The sequence below is a fragment of the Coregonus clupeaformis genome, chromosome 20, assembly GCF_020615455.1.
Source record: "Coregonus clupeaformis isolate EN_2021a chromosome 20, ASM2061545v1, whole genome shotgun sequence".
Classification (NCBI taxonomy): domain Eukaryota; kingdom Metazoa; phylum Chordata; class Actinopteri; order Salmoniformes; family Salmonidae; genus Coregonus; species Coregonus clupeaformis.
Genome location: NC_059211.1, coordinates 18,702,473 through 18,722,811, shown reverse-complemented (window position 1 = coordinate 18,722,811; position 20,339 = coordinate 18,702,473). Strand labels below are relative to the sequence as shown.

Genomic DNA, 20,339 nt, shown 5'->3' with positions numbered 1-20,339 from the left:
CTGTACATGTCCCTTATATGTCACAATACATGTTAACAATATGTGTTAACATATATGTTACGGCAGCATTATTTCAGTGATACTTGTAGTCATGGTAATAAAACATTAGAACAAACAACACAAAACACTAAAAACTGAATTTAATCCTATTCATAATTTTTTTCCATCATCGCTTCTCAATTCAGCCATTTTACTGTTGTAAACTGTTCCCACTTGTCCCTTTGTTGCACCCGGGAAGTGATTCATGACAGCATCTGTGGGGGGAAAGCAACAAATAGAAGATAAAGAGCACAAAGAACAGTTATGGGTTGGGGGTCATAAATTAAGATATACAGTTGAAGTCGGAAGTTTACATACACCTTAGCCAAATACATTTAAACTCAGTTTTCACAATTTCTGACATTTAATCCTAGTAAACATTCCCTGTCTTAGGTCAGTTAGGATCACCACTTTATTTTAAGAATGTGAAATGTCAGAATAATAGTAGAGAGAATTATTTATTTCAGCTTTTATTTCTTTCATCACATTCCCAGTGGGTCAGAAGTTTACATACACTCAATTAGTATTTGGTAGCATTGCCTTTAAATTGTTTAACTTGGGTCAAACGTTTCGGGTAGCCTTCCACAAGCTTCCCACAATAAGTTGGGTGAATTTTGGCCCATTCCTCCTGACAGAGCTGGTGTAACTGAGTCAGGTTTGTAGGCCTCCTTGCTCGCACAACTTTTTTCAGTTCTGCCCACACATTTTCTATAGGATTGAGGTCAGGGCTTTGTGATGGCCACTCCAATACCTTGACTTTGTTGTCCTTAAGCCATTTTGCCACAACTTTGGAAGTATGCTTGGGGTCATTGTCCACTTGGACGACCAAGCTTTAACTTCCTGACTGATGTCTTGAGATGTTGCTTCAATATATCCACATACTTTTCCTTCCTCATGATGCCATCTATTTTGTGAAGTGCACCAGTCCCTCCTGCAGCAAAGCACCCCAACAGCATGATGCTGCCACCCCCGTGCTTCACGGTTGGGATGGTGTTCTTCGGCTTGCAAGCCGCCTCCTTTTTCCTCCAAACATAGCGATGGTCATTATGGCCAAACAGTTATATTTTTGTTTCATCAGACCAGAGGACATTTCTCCAAAAAGTACGATCTTTGTCCCCATGTGCAGTTGCAAACCGTAGTGTGGCTTTTTTATGGCGGCTTTGGTGCACTGGCTTCTTCCTTGCTGAGCGGCCTTCCAGGTTATGTCGATATAGTACTCGTTTTACTGTGGATATAGATACTTTTGTATCTGTTTCCTCCAGCATCTTCACAAGGACCTTTGCTGTTGTTCTGGGATTGATTTGCACTTTTCGCACCAAAGTACGTTCATCTCTAGGAGACAGAACGCGTCTTCTTCCTGAGCGGTATGACAGCTGCGTGGTCCCATGGTGTTTATACTTGCGTACTATTGTTTGTACAGATGAACGTGGTACCTTCAGGCTTTTGGAAATTGCTCACAATGATGAACCAGACTTGTGGAGGTGTACAAATTTTTTTCTGAGGTCTTGGCTGATTTCTTTAGATTTTCCCATGATGTCAAGCAAAGAGGCACTGAGTTTGAAGGTACACCTCCAATTGACTCAAATTATGTCAATTAGCCTATCAGAATCTTCTAAAGCCATGGCATCATTTTCTGGAATTTTCCAAGCTGTTTAAAGGGACAGTCAACTTAGTGTATGTAAACTTCTGACCCACTGGAATTGTGATACAGTGAACTATAAGTTAAATAATCTGTCTGTAAACAATTGTTGGAAAAATTACTTGTGTCATGCACAAAGTAGATGTCCTAACCGACTTGCCAAAACTATAGTTTGTTAACAAGAAATTTGTGGAGTGGTTGAAAAACGAGTTTTAATGACTCCAACCTAAGTGTATGTAAACTTCCGACTTCAACTGTATATATCTTTTTTTTAAATTGAAGAACCTTTATGTGAAAAGCTTATCAGATTCAGTGTAATAAGAAATCCTTGACCATTAATGCCCTATTTGCAATGACTGATTTATAAATGAAATTAAGGGTTTGTAAAAATGTTTACACCTTATAGTCAATCATATGGTTCCTTACCCTGAAAGTAGAAACTGTAATCCATGGTTTAGAGTTGTTAACTTGAGAGATCTTGGCCACAAACATTGCATTTTGTAATTGCCCCCCTAACCCATATCATTTTTCTGTTAGCCATCTGACTATAAGGTGTAAAAAAGTGAAATTGACCCTAACCCTGTTATGGGGTATACAGTTTTAAAGAGATACTGCGAGATTTCGATGAACTCATCAATACTATTTTTATGTCTCTGCGTGCAGTTCGGAGATTATTGAAGTTAGCATATCGTTAGCTTAGCACAATTGCTGGAAGTCTCCTGGTACGGTAGCCAGCAGATCGCAACGTTGCATCTGTCTCAATGGCGCTGCCCCTGTGCTTACAGACGCCATAATGAGACAGATACAATGTTGCGATCTGTGTGTGCCAACGGGACAAATAATGAGGAAGTGGATAGAATCATGTTTCTAATGATTATTAGTCAAATTAACACATTTATAAAGTATTGATTACTATGTCAAGCTTTGTAAGACTATAAATGACCACCCACCCAGCTTTGGAGTAGTTAGAAGGTCTATTTCACTGTTTTTGAGAGGAGCTGGCTACTGTGGGAGACTTCGAGTTGTTGCGCTAAACTAACAAAATGCTAACTTCAATAATCTCCTAACTGCACGCAGAGACATAAAAATGGTTTCCATGAGTTCGTATGACTCTGGGTAAATAGAAAAGCAACCTAAATCTTGAAATATCGCAGTATCCCTTTAAGCCATGTCAGTGACTGGAATAATATTCACCATTCTTTCTGCCATGAGTCATTTATAAATCTATATAAATTCTTTTTTATATATACAGTATATCATGACAATACCCGCACACTGTTAAATGCCTATTTGCAATCAATGAACAAAAACCTACTCACCAGTTATTGCGGTCACTTTTTCAGGATCCAATCTGTCTTTTCTCTCCCCATCTTCTCCCCTTAGGGTTTTGCCATCTAGAATTGTTCAAATGAAATAAGTTAAATGTGTCATAAATAATTATCCAAAATCATAATGACACAGACAGATATTTAAATTTGAGTTAGGTCTAAAGATAATGACTCTGGCTTAGCTGTACAACGCTACAGATAATACTTTCATATACACTGCTCAAAAAAATAAAGGGAACACTTAAACAACACAATGTAACTCCAAGTCAATCACACTTCTGTGAAATCAAACTGTCCACTTAGGAAGCAACACTGATTGACAATACATTTCACATGCTGTTGTGCAAATGGAATAGACAACAGGTGGAAATTATAGGCAATTAGCAAGACACCCCCAATAAAGGACTGGTTTTGCAGGTGGTGACCACAGACCACTTCTCAGTTCCTATGCTTCCTGGCTGATGTTTTGGTCACTTTTGAATGCTGGCGGTGCTTGCACTCTAGTGGTAGCATGAGACGGAGTCTACAACCCACACAAGTGGCTCAGGTAGTGCAGCTCATCCAGGATGGCACATCAATGCGAGCTGTGGCAAGAAGGTTTGCTGTGTCTGTCAGCGTAGTGTCCAGAGCATGGAGGCGCTACCAGGAGACAGGCCAGTACATCAGGAGACGTGGAGGAGGCCGTAGGAGGGCAACAACCCAGCAACAGGACCGCTACCTCCGCCTTTGTGCAAGGAGGAGCAGGAGGAGCACTGCCAGAGCCCTGCAAAATGACCTCCAGCAGGCCACAAATGTGCATGTGTCTGCTCAAACGGTCAGAAACAGACTCCATGAGGGTGGTATGAGGGCCCGACGTCCACAGGTGGGGGTTGTGCTTACAGCCCAACACCGTGCAGGACGTTTGGCATTTGCCAGAGAACACCAAGATTGGCAAATTCGCCACTGGCGCCCTGTGCTCTTCACAGATGAAAGCAGGTTCACACTGAGCACATGTGACAGATGTGACAGAGTCTGGAGACGCCGTGGAGAACGTTCTGCTGCCTGCAACATCCTCCAGCATGACCGGTTTGGCGGTGGGTCAGTCATGGTGTGGGGTGGCATTTCTTTGGGGGGCCGCACAGCCCTCCATGTGCTCGCCAGAGGTAGCCTGACTGCCATTAGGTACCGAGATGAGATCCTCAGACCCCTTGTGAGACCATATGCTGGTGCGGTTGGCCCTGGGTTCCTCCTAATGCAAGACAATGCTAGACCTCATGTGGCTGGAGTGCGTCAGCAGTTCCTGCAAGAGGAAGGCATTGATGCTATGGACTGGCCCGCCCGTTCCCCAGACCTGAATCCAATTGAGCACATCTGGGACATCATGTCTCGCTCCATCCACCAACGCCACGTTGCACCACAGACTGTCCAGGAGTTGGCGGATGCTTTAGTCCAGGTCTGGGAGGAGATCCCTCAGGAGACCATCCGCCACCTCATCAGGAGCATGCCCAGGCATTGTAGGGAGGTCATACAGGCACGTGGAGGCCACACACACTACTGAGCCTCATTTTGACTTGTTTTAAGGACATTACATCAAAGTTGGATCAGCCTGTAGTGTGGTTTTCCACTTTAATATTGAGGGTGACTCCAGATCCAGACCTCCATGGGTTGATACATTTGATTTCCATTGATAATTTTTGTGTGATTTTGTTGTCAGCACATTCAACTATGTAAAGAAAAAAGTATTTAATAAGATTATTTCATTCATTCAGATCTAGGATGTGTTGTTTAAGTGTTCCCTTTATTTGTTTCAGCAGTGTACATACTATACCGCAGCCATTGCCCCATAGAATTAGAATGAGTAGAACGGACATTCTCATCCGAAATAGTGTTAGTTTGGATGAACAGCAACTAGCCTCTTTTCACAGACGAGGTATCTCCGGTTACCTGTTATCCTAATATGTGCATTCTGAAATAGAAACCCTCCAAAAATGACCCAATGTGATTGGATCTTCAAACTTGGCAACAAAATTATATTGAGCCTGAGAAAGCTCATCCCCCACCCCTAAGGACCTTCTAGCCATGATCTAAGGGCCTATTCCCCCTTCAAGTAATTATAATTCTACGGTCTATACAATCTCTGTACATACCTCTCAGGTTGCTATTCAGCAACATGTCAACATCAAAAGCACCCAACAGCGCTCTTGCCATCGCAGTGGAACTGTTGGCCTGTTTGCATGGTCGCCCTCCAGACGTTCTTTGGGACCGTAACGTTCGAAACTGGGTGAATTTCGATCTGCAAAACATGAATAATTCAATCAGATGCTGTAAAAAACTAGAAAGTACTGTAAGTACAGTAACATAGTACATCCTATGTATTTAAAATAATCATGCTAGCTAAAACATTGACTTGTATTTAAAAATATACCTTCTCAGTGTTTATCTTAACCTCAGATGATATAAAAGTTAACAATCATGTACTGTTTCAATACAAATAAATACACATATAAGGAAGCCTGTTTTAACCTTCATAGCTAAATTAACCATAAACCAGTGCAGCCATCTCAATACTGAGCCAGGTAACGGTAGCTGCTAAGCTAATAGCAACCCTATAGGATTGACAGGCTAGCATTAGAGCAGTTAGCTTAGCGTTAGCGTATACAGTTTTGCTAAACAAATACAACTCTGTAATATATAACACTTGGATGGGGAGATGTCAGGGCCTAGAAAATATAAACGGAGTAGAAAAGAAACCACAATACCTCAGCTATAAATCAATAAGTTCAAACCAGAATATTAGCTGGCGCCATTTTTTCTTGTGTTATTCTATGGGCTAGCTTAGCACAGTCATCTCTATGTCAAGATCGCTAACGGTTTCACTCGATCAATTTACACATTTAAACTTTACAATTTCAACATAAAAGGTAAGTATCACTCAGACAACCATTTCCTCTAACATTTTCTATAGATAATATGCTTGTGTACACCTGTTTAACAGAACAAAGAAAAAGGAGACAGAAGGAGAAACAGTTAGAGTTGTTAAGGGGAGGGCTGATGGAAATACGCATAAATGATTCCCAATGGAAATCCTTGGAGGACTCAGCCCAAAATAATAGTGGGTTACAACCATATACAGTCATTGATTAGAAATACAATGTGATGCCATAACCTTATGGGCAACCACAACTATAGTGTATGAAAATAAACATTCATACTTAGATAGGTTTCTGTGCGTTTTCAAAACTTGTACATAAACAAATTCTAAACCTACAATAGTTATCTACGCCATCTCAATCTAATCTCAAAATGAGATGGCAAGTATCATCTACAGTAGCAACAAGAAACAATAAAGTAGTCATAATGTTGCCAAATGCAATTAGAAATAATGAATCCCTACGTGTGAGATTTACAGTGGGGGAAAAAAGTATTTAGTCAGCCACCAATTGTGCAAGTTCTCCCACTTAAAAAGATGAGAGAGGCCTGTAATTTTCATCATAGGTACATGTCAACTATGACAGACAAATTTATTTGCAAATTATGGTGGAAAATAAGTATTTGGTCACCTACAAACAAGCAAGATTTCTGGCTCTCACAGACCTGTAACTTCTTCTTTAAGAGGCTCCTCTGTCCTCCACTCGTTACCTGTATTAATGGCACCTGTTTGAACTAATGGCACCTGTTTGACCTGCACCAGGCTGGGAAGACTGAATCTGCAATAGGTAAGCAGCTTGGTTTGAAGAAATCAACTGTGGGAGCAATTATTAGGAAATGGAAGACATACAAGACCACTGATAATCTCCCTCGATCTGGGGCTCCACGCAAGATCTCACCCCGTGGGGTCAAAATGATCACAAGAACGGTGAGCAAAAATCCCAGAACCACACGGGGGGACCTAGTGAATGACCTGCAGAGAGCTGGGACCAAAGTAACAAAGCCTACCATCAGTAACACACTACGCCGCGAGGGACTCAAATCCTGCAGTGCCAGACGTGTCCCCCTGCTTAAGCCAGTACATGTCCAGGCCCGTCTGAAGTTTGCTAGAGTGCATTTGGATGATTCAGAAGAGGATTGGGAGAATGTCATATGGTCAGATGAAAACAAAATATAACTTTTTGGTAAAAACTCAACTCGTCGTGTTTGGAGGACAAAGAATGCTGAGTTGCATCCAAAGAACACCATACCTACTGTGAAGCATGGGGGTGGAAACATCATGCTTTGGGGCTGTTTTTCTGCAAAGGGACCAGGACGACTGATCCGTGTAAAGGAAAGAATGAATGGGGCCATGTATCGTGAGATTTTGATTGAAAACCTCCTTCCATCAGCAAGGGCATTGAAGATGAAACGTGGCTGGGTCTTTCAGCATGACAATGATCCCAAACACACCGCCCGGGCAATGAAGGAGAGGCTTCGTAAGAAGCATTTCAAGGTCCTGGGGTGGCCTAGCCAGTCTCCAAATCTCAACCCCATAGAAAATCTTTGGAGGGAGTTGAAAGTCCGTGTTGCCCAGCGACAGCCCCAAAACATCACTGCTCTAGAGGAGATCTGCATGGAGGAATGGGCCAAAATACCAGCAACAGTGTGTGAAAACCTTGTGAAGACTTACAGAAAACGTTTGACCTGTGTCATTGCCAACAAAGGGTATATAACAAAGTATTGAGAAACTTTTGTTATTGACCAAATACTTATTTTCCACCATAATTTGCAAATAAAATCATTAAAAATCCTACAATGTGATTTTCTGGATTTTCTTTTCTCATTTTGTCTGTCATAGTTGACGTGTACCTATGATGAAAATTACAGGCCTCTCTCATCTTTTTAAGTGGGAGAACTTGCACAATTGGTGGCTGATTAAATACTTTTTTCCCCCACTGTATGTAAAAAAAATAATTCTGCAATAAATGCAATGAACAAAAAAACCTAATGTTCCGAGTACATTTTGCATGATGTAAATACATATCCATGTTATTATTTTTTGTATGGGGGTGCGAAATTTATGTTATTAAAATATATGATCATATTTTAAAATGTATGTCACGTTTATATATATTTTAAAATATATGTCACGTTCTTTGATATATAAGGCCATATATTAATTTTCCATATGGAAGCAGCCCAAGTCTTTGTGTAATAGTTTGTTAGACAAATGTGAGGGAAAGTCCATAGCCCTAGCTCAGGGGTGTCAAACTCCTTCTTTGGAGGGCCTAGTGTCTGCAGGTTTTTGGTTTTTCCTTTAAATTAAAACCTAGACAACCAGGTGAGGGGAGTTCTTTACTAATTAGTGACCTTAATTCATCAATCAAGTACAAGGGAGGAGCGAAAACCTGCAGACACTTGGCCCTCTGTGGAATGAGTTTAACTCGTGTCCTAGCCCCTATGGCACTGTAAACATTGGACATCAGAAGGCAAGGTGACACTATTTCCACCAATACGAAGCCCTTTAGAGCCCCACAGTGGAGGTGTCGTAATACCCATAAAACCTAGCGGTCAAACAGGGAAATGGTTCAAATCATTTCCCCATCATTTATTTTTCCCATATGTAATTTTTGAAACTTAAAATAAGGACTGTGTTTCGTGTAGGCTTACCCTAGCGTGACGTTTTGATAACCATGTAAATCTCACTCGGACAAGATTACTTTTATCAATATAGTCATTGTCTATTTACTCTCAGATTCGAAAATGCTAATTAGCATCAAAGTGGACATCATGCAAGACTACAAATCCCTGCAAGCTCGCACATCATCTCTAGCCGACACCTTTTCTAACAAGTATTGTGTCAATTTAAAACTTGCACAAGACCATTCACAGAATGGTCAATTTAAAGACATTTAGCCAATTTATTCATTACTAAATTTAGCTAACCAGATAGTTAATCCAGAGATGTTTTCCTTTGCCTTGATTCTGCAATCTCATCCAGATCATCATGGCATTTGTAGTTCTTTATGATAACCACGTTAGCAGCTAATTAGCGTTTCATTTTTTGGGGGGGGTAAATACAGGTAAATATATTGATAAAAGTCACCTTGTCCTAGAGAGATTTACACGGTTATCAAAATGTCACGCCAGGGTAAGCCTATACAAAACACAACTTTTATTTTAAGTGTTTCTAAAATCCCCTATGGGGAAAATGAATGGTGGAAAAATGGTTTGAACCATTTCCTTGTTTCACCGCTAGGTGTTATTGGTATTATGACTCGGTGGTACTCTATTGTCCTCATCCAAGCAATCTTCAAATACCCATGCCATGCCTGAAAGTAAGAAATGGAAGGGAAATATTGAGAACTTTACATTGGATAGGCTGTAGAGCTGAGTTAAAGTTCATACTAGTCCTGATTATTGTCAACAATAGTACTTATAAGTTATAGTAATATATTTGAGATTTGGGACTCATCTTTATCCTTTACCAATGTAAGCACCCACCTGTCCCAAGTCAGTGAAAGTCATACATTCATTTCACAATGCATTTATTTTTTTGACATTTAAAATAGTATTTACTAAACGTAAGCAGACAAGACTGTGCACGGTTGCACTTATGTACACTTTTCTGTACCTAGACACCATAAAAATCTATAAACATTGGTTCAGTAAAAATTGTTTTTCAAGATCCTTTAAAACAGGAAAATGTGAATTTATACAACTTTTACAAAGCAAACCCCCACACATCCAAATGTACATTCCAGTAAATAACGTCATAACCTCAAATGCCCTCCCAGATTTAACTAAAATAGTTTCTCTAAATCTCATGTTCAAAATGTTATTTAGCTTACTGTACAGACAAATATTAGGCTTTACATTAAACATACATAATGCACATCAGATTCCATCACTCCGTGCTACTGCGTCAAACAAGTATTTTAAGACGAGTCAAAATCCTTCTTTTTGTGTGTATTGTTATTGTATTGCTAGATATTGCTGCACTGTTGGAGCCAGAAACATAAGCATTTCGCTGCACCTGTGAAAAGGGTGTAAGCGACCAATAAACGTTGACTTGAGCCACGTAGCTCCTTTCATTTGGCACCTCGCATCAGGAAGTGACAAACTCAACCATAGATTTAAGAGGAAACCTTGACAGTTTAACAGAATGTCAGCACAGTAAAAAAATAAGTTGGAAAATAATACAACAATGGGCTCAAAGTTTACCACGCACAGCTCTTCATAACATCTTATGTTAAAGGTGACAAATGGGATTTAGTAGAATCCATCGCAGCTCCAACATTTGATCTTCCATCCACAAATAAACATTGGCTTACTTTATAAGCCAAGGTGAAATCAAACCCTAATATTCAAGTTATCCACTGTCATTGGATTTCTACAAATTATTGTTTACTTTGTAACACTATCCAATAGATGATATGTAAATTCAAAACTCTAATTAATGAGGACATGTAGATAACAGACATAAATGTACTAAAATCCCCATTGCCTAATCACCACACCAGTATGAATTTCATTACGTAAAACAGACCAAACCTACTGAACTAAATGATATGGGAGTTTCACTAAATGAAATATGCTTGGAACTACCTGAGAATTCCACACAAGCTCATCCATACACAGTTCCACAAATGTGTAAATCCACATGGATCGTCTCTGTGCAGCCAACCAGAACTACGTGCTATTCAGCACATACCGTAGGAGAAGATATTCAAATAAATACTATTATTTGTATTTATGGTAAACAGCAAAAATGCTGTTTCTAAATCTTAACATGTAGTTTGTTGCTGTCAAATATACGTTAGTCACTGAACATGCTATAAATACAGTTAGAGCTAACATACGTGATCCAAGTAGGTCTGCCACATAAAACTAGGTGCATTTCAGTTACTTGACCATGTAACCCCATATCACAAAGCTATTACCAGATCAGATATGAATTGATTAAATTACTAAAATGTAAATATGGAACCACAGAATGAATGATTCTCAATTTATCTGTAACTACGATCGTTTACATACATTTTCATGCCATGCCTCAATCACTAGTTAAAGACCAATGAGAAAATGTCTTCTGGGCAAACGTTTTTACATGTATAGGACCAAATGTTGCCAATCTCCACAAAAAAACACAAAACAGTGTAAAATTCTCAGGTCTTCTATAATAAAAGTGGGGTCAATATAACTGAGGGCAAGCCTGATTCACAAAGCATTATGGTCATGGTAATTTATGCAAAACATTTCATGGTCTTTGATATAAAGTAAAAGTTATATTCGATTTATTTGAACCTACGTCATTGTGGCTACAGTAACAATTATTACCACATTAGCAAGCTTCCACAGTAAAAAGAATACAGCAACATCCCTTCCTCAGCAAGCAAACCTCAAACAAAAAACAGATAGTTAAAGTGATGCTCCAGACCTTTTGTATAATTTCAGCCAGTAGTTTTGAAAGTAGTGATCACGAGCCAAAATGCGTCCTCGGAAATTGTGCACCATGTCAACTATTTCGTATGATAAGTTCCGTCCAGCAAAAAAACGTTCTCAATTCATATAATATGTGCTTCAGATCCTGGACTGCATATTTAACTTCACTCCAAAATCAACATGCCAGAGGAGTCCATGTTCCAAGCCATCTTGTGTAGATCCAATGGTACACCTCAACTGGAAATATTGACACCATTAAAAATTATGAAATTAGATGGTGCCAATCTTTCTCATTAATTTATGATTGAGACATACAGCTTGATCTACAATAGTTGACATGGGCTCATCTCGACGTCAGATGGCTTTTAAGGTTTGAAAACATCTGACAAACTTTGATTTTGACTGAACTATCTTTAAGTGTTCATATCAAAATAAATCAAACACGCAGAGGTGAAGAAAACATGTTAGAGAAAATGTTTGGGACAAAACGCTGGCCAACTCACGATTGATACTTCCCTCTCCCGCCAATACGACAGCACGTGCCTTCCTTTCTGTTGGAGGTGGTTTAAGAACACTGCGGGAAACAAATACAATATGTCCATGGAGGCATCCACCAGCCTAAACCACATACTGGTGGTTGGAGGCGCCGTAGTTCATTGTGTAGGCCTGCCGGCTGTACTGGAAGTGGTCGGTCAGCACATTGCTTCGACCATACTGAATGTCTGAACCTTGGGAGAAAGGCACTGAACCATTGGGCTGCGTCTTGTCCAGTCCCAAATTGTCGAAGGACATCGTGTCCTGCTTGGAGGAAGGCAGCAGCTTCTTCTTAGCTTCCTTATTGGAATCATATTTCGCCTGTTGGCAGTGAAGAGAAGGGAATAGCTTAGCGTAGCACATAACAAAGGATGACAAAAATACACACTGATGTAAATTACCACTGTGTGATTTCACAAAGTTCTATGTAGTTATAAAGTTGCATGTAAACTTTCTTCAGTGGGGGAGGAATTCAGAGCATCTTACAGAACCACTGTTAGAAACCTATTCCCCCCCATGCAGCGCAGGGCAAGCACCATGGCAGCAACAAGCACAATTGCACGTTTGGTTGTCTTTTAACACATTGTAAGACAGTTGAGTGAGTTTAAATATCAAAATTGCAAGGTGTGAGGAGTGTACCCGTAGTATTTTGGGTATTTATTAAATTTGCATCTGGGATGACCAAAAAAAATACATAGCTCTACAGACTTCGCGCCACATAGTACAATAGTATCTGAACATTTCCAACTAATAATTCAACTAAGTTCATGAAATAGATGAACAATTAAATCAAACTCAGCATTAAGCATGCAGATGCATAAATGGGAGACGCAAAGAGTCCTTCACACTTGCACTTCTTTCTTAGTAGCACTGATTTAGCAGATAGCGACTATATTCAAGGTTTACATTGCAATAATTGTGATATGTGATTGGTTTACCCATCTTAGGTGAATGGAGTGATTGTATTGACTGGATAAATGTCAAAAAAGTTAATGTAAGCGTGTCAGAGGGAGTCACCTTGTTGTACAGGAAGACGCCCACAATGGCCGTCATCATGCCCATGATGTTGGTGGAGCTAACTGGGTTGCGCAGCATCAGGAGCGATATGCTGATGACCATGATCCTCTTGGTGGCGTTTGCCACAGCGTAGCTCAGCGGGCTGACCAGGTTGAGGACGCTGAAAGCGATGACGTTCTGGGCAAAGTTACAAAAGCCACTGACGAGGAGTAAAAGGAAGGTGCCGGTCCATTCAGACATGCCTGTCTGGAGGGGTTATGCAGAGGAGGGAGGAAATTATTACTTGGATTTCTGGAGAGAACAATGGGTTTAGTGATGACTTTCTAGGAAAATAGAATGTATCCAGGTTGTAGTCTCAATGTGACAATTGAATAAAAGGCAACCGGATACTAGCGATTCTGTTGTGTGTGAAGTTAAATTGAGGATTAGGAAAAGGAAGTAGATAACAAATGTATGGTACAAACTGTGTGACATCCTGTAGACGTGTACAGTGAATATATCATGTGGATAGAAGACGGACACACACTCCAGCAGCAGTAGAATAAACACTATCTTATAAGCCAGACAACAATTAGAGCACATTATTTGACGTGTAATGTATGAACCTGCGCATACACTTTACGAAACTGAAGAACGTATCCTATCCTTTTTTAACTCACAAAATCCCCCTCAACCAAGAATGAGGAGAGGTCCACCAGAACCCACGTAGGCACCATGAAGAAAACTGCATTGAAGCCCAGTATGTTGAGAAGTCTCAGGTGGTGGATCCTCGTGTCCCGCAGCACCTAAAAATAAATGCATATTCATTCATGGCCTTGTCATTTCTTAGGCAGAAAACAACTGTTGTGTTGACCTTACGCCTCGATCAGACCAACATCAATTCTGCGTAATAAATTATGCAGTCCAACTTTTTCCATTATGTAATTCAAAATTGTTAATGGATGTGTGTGCAACAAAAGTTCAACATTCACCTACTATTTCTGTCAAGTCTACGCATACAATTTGATGCATACGTTGGATAAATCTTAAATCAACAAGCATGAGACCGGTAACTAATCACAGTTGGTAATTAACAAGACATGCTTGTTTAAGTCTAACACTACAAATTATTACACAGTAATTTGACTGCAGGGTTAGTAATATCAAAAGTCATTCATAACATGTCACAGAGTAATGTGCAATGGGGTAAATACACTCACCGACCAGTTTATTAGGTACACCCATCTAGTTCATGCTGCGAACAGCCTGTTCCATTTCATCCGAGAGATGCCCTATTGGGTTGAGGTCTGTGGACTGCGCAGGCCAATCAAGTAAACTGAACTCGCTGTCATGTTCCAGGCTATGTTTTTCCACTCCTCAATTGTCCAGTGTTGGTGATCGCGTGCCCACTGGAGCCGCTTCCTTCTTGATTTTAGCTGATAGGACTGGAACCCGGTGTGGTCGTCTGCTGCAATAGCCCATCCGTGACAAGGATTGACGAGTTGTGCATTCCGAGATGCCGTTCTGCACACCGCTGTTGTACTGCGCCATTATTAGTCTGTTTGTGGCTCACCTGTTAGCTTGCACGATTCTCCTTCAACCTCTCATCAACGAGCTGTTTTCGCCCACAGGACTGCCGCTGACTGGATGTTTTGTTTGTCGCACCATTCTCTGTAAATCCTAGATGACACTGTCGTGCATGAAAAGCCCAGGAGGGCGGCCGTTTCAGAGATACTGGATCCGGCGCGTCTGGCACCGATGATCATACCACCCTCAAAGTCCCTTAGGTCTCTCATTTTGCCCATTCTGATGTTCAATCGAACAGTAACTGAATGCCTCGATGCTTGCTTTATATAGCAAGCCACGGCCACCTGACTCCCGTCTGTAGAAGAGATCAATTTCCGTGAACGGGTGATGTACCTAATAAACTGGCCGGTGAGTGCATGTCCTCCTCAAATATTGGTTTAAGGGAGGCCACTCAAAACAGCAGGGAAATGCAGGAGAGATGACACAGCACATCTACAGTATGTACTGAGCAAATGCATTGCAAGGATTAACAAGGCTTCATACTAATAGGCCTTGCCCTTGAGTTTTTTTGAGTGTTTTCATGTTTAGTATGAGTGATGTCTACTATGTGTGCAATTGAATATTGCAAGGAGTGCTTTTACAGGGTGCAAGATTAATTCCTTCAAATAATACAGTATTCTATTAAAAGGAAAGCATCTTGAACTTATTCTACAACCTCTGCTCAAACACATACTTCATTCAAACACATAAGTACAAAAGTGCTCTCCAGCTATACTTGTATCCATCATCTAATAACACAAACAATAGTCCTTTTCAAAAGGGTGCAGACTGGTAAGACGTACCTTTTTGGAAAATATATTTTGCAGAGAGAAGCAGAGTGTGGCGGCCAGGGCACTGACTAACCCAGACACATCAAAGGACATCTCTGTCATTGTGGCCAGAAGCACTCCTCCGATGATGGGGATGAGAGCTACGTACACCTGAGACAGGCACGGGACAAGAGTGCAAAAGAGAAAGTAGGCCAAAGTCAAAAAGTATGGTTGAAACAATTACCATCCATACACATGCAGTTGTTTTGCTAATTTGTTTGTGGGACATTGTCACATTGAACACAACCTCTAAATGACTGTGGCACACACAGTGCATTCGGAAAGTATTCAGACCCCTTGACATTTTCCACATTGTATTACGTTACAGCCTTATTCTAAAATGGATTAACTTGTTATTTTTTTCCTCATCAATCTACACACAATACCCCATAATGACAAATCAAAAACAGGTTTTTAGACATTTTAGCAAATGTATAAAAAAAAAAAAAAATGGAAATATCACATTTACATAAGTATTCAGACTCTTTACTCAGTACTTTGTTGACGCACCTTTGGCAGCGATTATAGCCTCGAGTCTTCTTGGGTATGACACTACAAGCTTGGCACACCTGTATTTGGGGAGTTTCTCCCATTCTTCTCTGCAGATCCTCTCAATCTCTGTCAGGTTGGATGGGGAGCGTCGCTGCACAGCTATTTTCGTCCGGACTCTGGCTGGGCCACTCAAGGACATTCAGAGACTTGTCCCGAAGACACTCCTGCGTTGTCTTGGCTGTGTGCTTAGGGTCGTTGTCCTGTTGGAAGGTGAACCTTCGCCCCAGTGTGAGGTCCTGAGCGCTCTGGAGCACGTTTTCATCAAGGATCTCTCTGTACTTCGCTCCGTTCATCTTTCCCTCGATCCTGACTAGTCTCCAAGTCCCTGCCGCTGAAAAACATCCCCAAAGCATGATGCTGCCACCACCATGCTTCAACGTAGGGATGGTGCTTGGTTTCATCAGACCAGAGAATCTTGTTTCTCATGGTCTGAGAGTCCTTTAGGTGCCTTTTGGCAAACTCCAAGGGGGCTGGCATGTGCCTTTTACTGAGGAGTGGCTTCTGTCTGGCCACTCTACCATTTTATTTAACCTTTATTTATTACCATAAAGGCCTGATTGGTGGAGTGCTGCAGAGATGGTTGTCCTTCTGGAAGGTTCTCCCATCTCCAAAGAGGAATTCTGGTGCTTTGTCAGAGTGACCATCGGGTTCTTGGTCACCTCCCTGACCAAGGCACTTCTCCCCCGATTGCTCAGTTTGGCCGGGCGGCCAGCGCTAGGAAGAGTCTGTGGTTCCAAACTTCTTCCCTTTAAGAATGATGGAGGCCACTGTGTTCTTGGGGACCTTCTATGCTGCAGAACATTTTTGGTACCATTCCCCAGATCTGTGCCTCGACAAAATCCTGTCTGGGAGCTCTATGGACAATTCCTTCGACCTCATGGCTTGACCACAGGTGGACTCCAATGAAGTTCTAGCAACATCTCAAGGATGATCAATGGAAACAGGATGGACCTGAGCTTAATTTCTAGTCTCATAGCAAAGGTTCTGAATACTTATGTAAATAAGGCGTTTTTTTATTTGTAAGACATTTTCAAAAATTTATAGAAACCTGTTTTCGCTTTGTCATTATGGGGTATTGTGTGTAGATTGATGAGGGAAAAAATAATGTAATCAATTTTAGAATAAGGCTGTAACGTAACAAAATGTGCAAAAAGTCAAGGTCTGAATACTTTCCGAATGCACTGTAAACAGCTTTTTTATTGTGCAACACTACTATGGCCCCTACAGTGTTAACAGGATGCACTTTTTCCTGCCTCAAAGCTGCTACCTGTAAATACACCTGCAAGGCTGGCAGTAATATGAGCCAACAGACAGGGTCACATTGTGCCACATCATCATTGCTTGGACAAAATATATTCGAAAGCAGCTTGTACACTATCAATTCTCGGAGTTACTCACTTTTGTTGTTTGCTTCTCCTTCATGATAATCCTTGATAACAACACAACCCATATTGGCATTGTGGCTTTGACTGTGGAGTGAAAAGAAACAAAGAATGTGAGATTGGAAAAAATATAAAAGGATCCTGTTCAGTGCTTGAATTGAGGGCAAGGGCTTGAGTTGGACAAGCATAGGTTACAAAAGGTAAGGAGCATGACTTTTGAGATACAGTGGTTTAAAGACTTAGGGCCCATGCGATTGTGCAACACACCTAGAGTTTAAGTCTCATTGTGTCTTGTGCGTCACAGACACACCCCTGGTCAACACAAAACGTGGAACTTGCATATCGCATCATAACCGTATGACCCTGCGCCATCAACCCTAGCTGTACGTGCCAGTTATTGAGGTAAGACAGCAATGAGTTACAGTTAAACTTTATAAGGGCTTACATCATACATTAGGTACCTAGCTAATTACGAAGTGAATAGTATAATACAAAGGGATTGACATTAAATGTTGCCAGGGGCAAGTTTCTGAGCTGTCAGGTTTCCACTAGTGACCACAGCCACAAAGTCAAAATTGGTTAGAAATTCATGAACACAAACATTTGCTTTTTGTTCTTAATTTATGGTTAGGCATAAGGTTAGCAGTGTGGCTAAAGTTCAGGTTGGGTTTAAAATCCGATTTTATATAGAGAAATTGTAAAAATAGGCTGGGTTTATGACTTTGTGGCAACTAGTGACGACCAAGTCAGGAAAGGTGACGCTCCGACTGTTTCCTTGTTGAGATTCAATTGGCACATGCGCATTCGCGCCGAGTTGCCATCTTAAAGTAACAGCAATGAGGAAACAGTCGGTGGTTGTATTTGATTAACGTTTAATTAAAAAGCATGAATTTAAGCGAACAAAGAAAGGCACGCAACAACAGAGGACAAACATAGGTACAAGGTAAGGGATTAAGAATGTACATTTTTTTAAGTATCGACGCATAGCGACTCGAAGGAGTAGGAGGTTCCTTTCAAAAACTCTAGTCTACACTCAACTCCGTGAAGGAGTTGAGGTAGGCTACTTGGTAAGGTTGGCCCCTCCCCCAAACAAAAAGGTATTCAAACAACCCCAGTATGTTGGTAAGGGGAGACGCAAGCTCCTCGGCTAATCGTAAAGTGACCTAAACAAAGCTTGCCAAAATTACGTGCACAAGATACCAATTAATGTCGTTGCTAGCAAACTAATGTATTTAAAAATGTGCTACTGTTGCGAGCTAACTAGCTAACATTCCGTTAGTTAAAACGTCAACCAATGATTCTGAGCCAGCTACTGTAGCCTGATTCAGAGCTCGTGCAATTCTTACCAGTGTGTGCGTAGGAAACAGGTACCTTCCATATACTGAAGTGGGCCGACACAGAAGCGAAGTATTTCCCAAAAGCTAAAGGGAGAATATACCATTTGTAGTATCTAGTTGGTACTTCTGTTTTGGGGACTCCCCATGCCTTCAACAACGTAGGAAGGAAGACGACGATTGAGAGTATATGAAAGAGCGAAACGGTGACAGGATAAGGGAATCCATTTAGAATAATTTTGTTAACGACGTTGCCTCCCGAACTAACAGTGTACCAACAGAAACAGAGTAAAGCTATCCGGACCCCTTCCTTGACTGGGGGACGTTCCACCGCAGCCATCTTCCAGTTCGGAGTCACCGGCGGCAGTGTCGCAAGGCCAGCAGTGAGACGTGGAGCAGCTACCAAAGATGGTGGATAAATGAAGACAGTTCACTCAGGCCGTTTATTTATCTTCCAGTTCGGAGTCACCGGCGGCAGTGTAGCAAGGCCAGCAGTGAGACGTGGAGCAGCTACCAAAGATGGTGGATAAATGAAGACAGTTCACTCAGGCCGTTTACCATTGGACAAAAAAATTAAGTTCCGGTCTACTTAACTGGGTGTGTCTCCCATAGACACCGATGCAATAGCAACTGGGACTGGTCTACATGACTTTCATTGAAACAGCGAATGCGATATCTCGCTTCCTCTTCCGTCTCTGCAGCTACTACGTACCAGAGTCATATATATGGCTCTGCTACGTACAACACTAAGAATATATGCCGTTTTCACGTGCTAGTCGGAACTAGGAAACTCTGAAATGTCCGACTTGCTATCTTTTTGAACGCAGCACGTGTATAACTACAACCAGATAGCAAGTCGGAGTTTCCTAGTTCCAACTAGCATGTGAACACGGCATTTGCTGATTGCGTCACTCCCCCCTTTACAGCAGAGGTCCCTCATAATTTAAATATTTAAACTATACGGCTCATAGACATATTTACCATGCGCCATTAAACTCTTTCACGTTTTATCATATTTTGTAGATCAATAGCTGTGTACCTGGCGACTGAAAGAATTATGAACTTGTTTAACTTCTTTCAATTCATTCGATTGTGTTGTCGTAGTTAGTTGCTGAATACTGGAATCTATTCACATTGACTGTTAAGGGAAATCCATTTTTCTATTTAACATATTTCAGAATAATTATTTGGCACATAAAGAGTTTATGGGCCCCAACATAAACATTTCCACCTGCGAAGTGCTGAGCGATAGTGGCTCCTAATTAACACCAGAGGGCGTTATATACCAGGGAAATTATCAAAATGTATCATCTGGATAGCGCATTAAATATTATATTTAGTCACAGGTATGTTGTAAACTACTTTTAGAAAGATGGGCTCAAAAGAGCACTCATTTATCTACTTAAAATGTGGATGTTGAGGGTAAAAGTCAAGCCACTGCGGAGGCTCTCATCTTGTTGCAAACATCTCAGGACAGATTAGAAAGTGTGTCCTGAGGCACACTGTTCCACTGAAAGGGAGAAAGACATTCACAATTTATGCATTTGTATTTATTTATTAACACACTGTATCAATGTGTCCATTTAAAATGACTAAGTATCAAATATGTTCTCTTCTGCATTCAACTGAACACAAAAGGCACATTTCTATACATTCACTAAGGCTCCATTTTAGGAAACACATTGGTTTCCATAAGGCAAACAATATCTAAAGGAATGGTAACAAGTATATTTCCAGCATATAAACAATTTATTTTTCTGTTTTTCCTCACAGTACAAAGTTGCAATGTTTTAGCATAATCTGGT

The 20,339-nt window shown here is 40.9% G+C and overlaps 1 protein-coding gene and 1 long non-coding RNA gene across 2 annotated transcripts; both read right to left on the bottom strand.

The window, feature by feature from the left end:
* LOC121532742 lies at window positions 1–5,272 on the bottom strand. The gene is made up of 3 exons (XR_005994379.1): window positions 5,133–5,272; window positions 2,998–3,072; window positions 1–254 (listed from the first exon to the last, which is right to left on the bottom strand). It is a non-coding gene; the product is annotated as an uncharacterized LOC121532742 (long non-coding RNA).
* Window positions 5,273–9,426: 4,154 nt separating this feature from the next.
* LOC121533654 (solute carrier family 35 member E1-like) lies at window positions 9,427–19,740 on the bottom strand. The gene is made up of 6 exons (XM_041839780.2): window positions 18,547–19,740; window positions 17,217–17,287; window positions 15,240–15,377; window positions 13,551–13,676; window positions 12,892–13,137; window positions 9,427–12,195 (listed from the first exon to the last, which is right to left on the bottom strand). Exons 1-6 carry the CDS (start codon window positions 18,872–18,874, stop codon window positions 11,959–11,961), a joined length of 1,146 nt encoding a protein of 381 aa, XP_041695714.1. The 5' UTR covers window positions 18,875–19,740; the 3' UTR covers window positions 9,427–11,958.
* Between the last annotated feature and the right edge of the window lie 599 nt (window positions 19,741–20,339).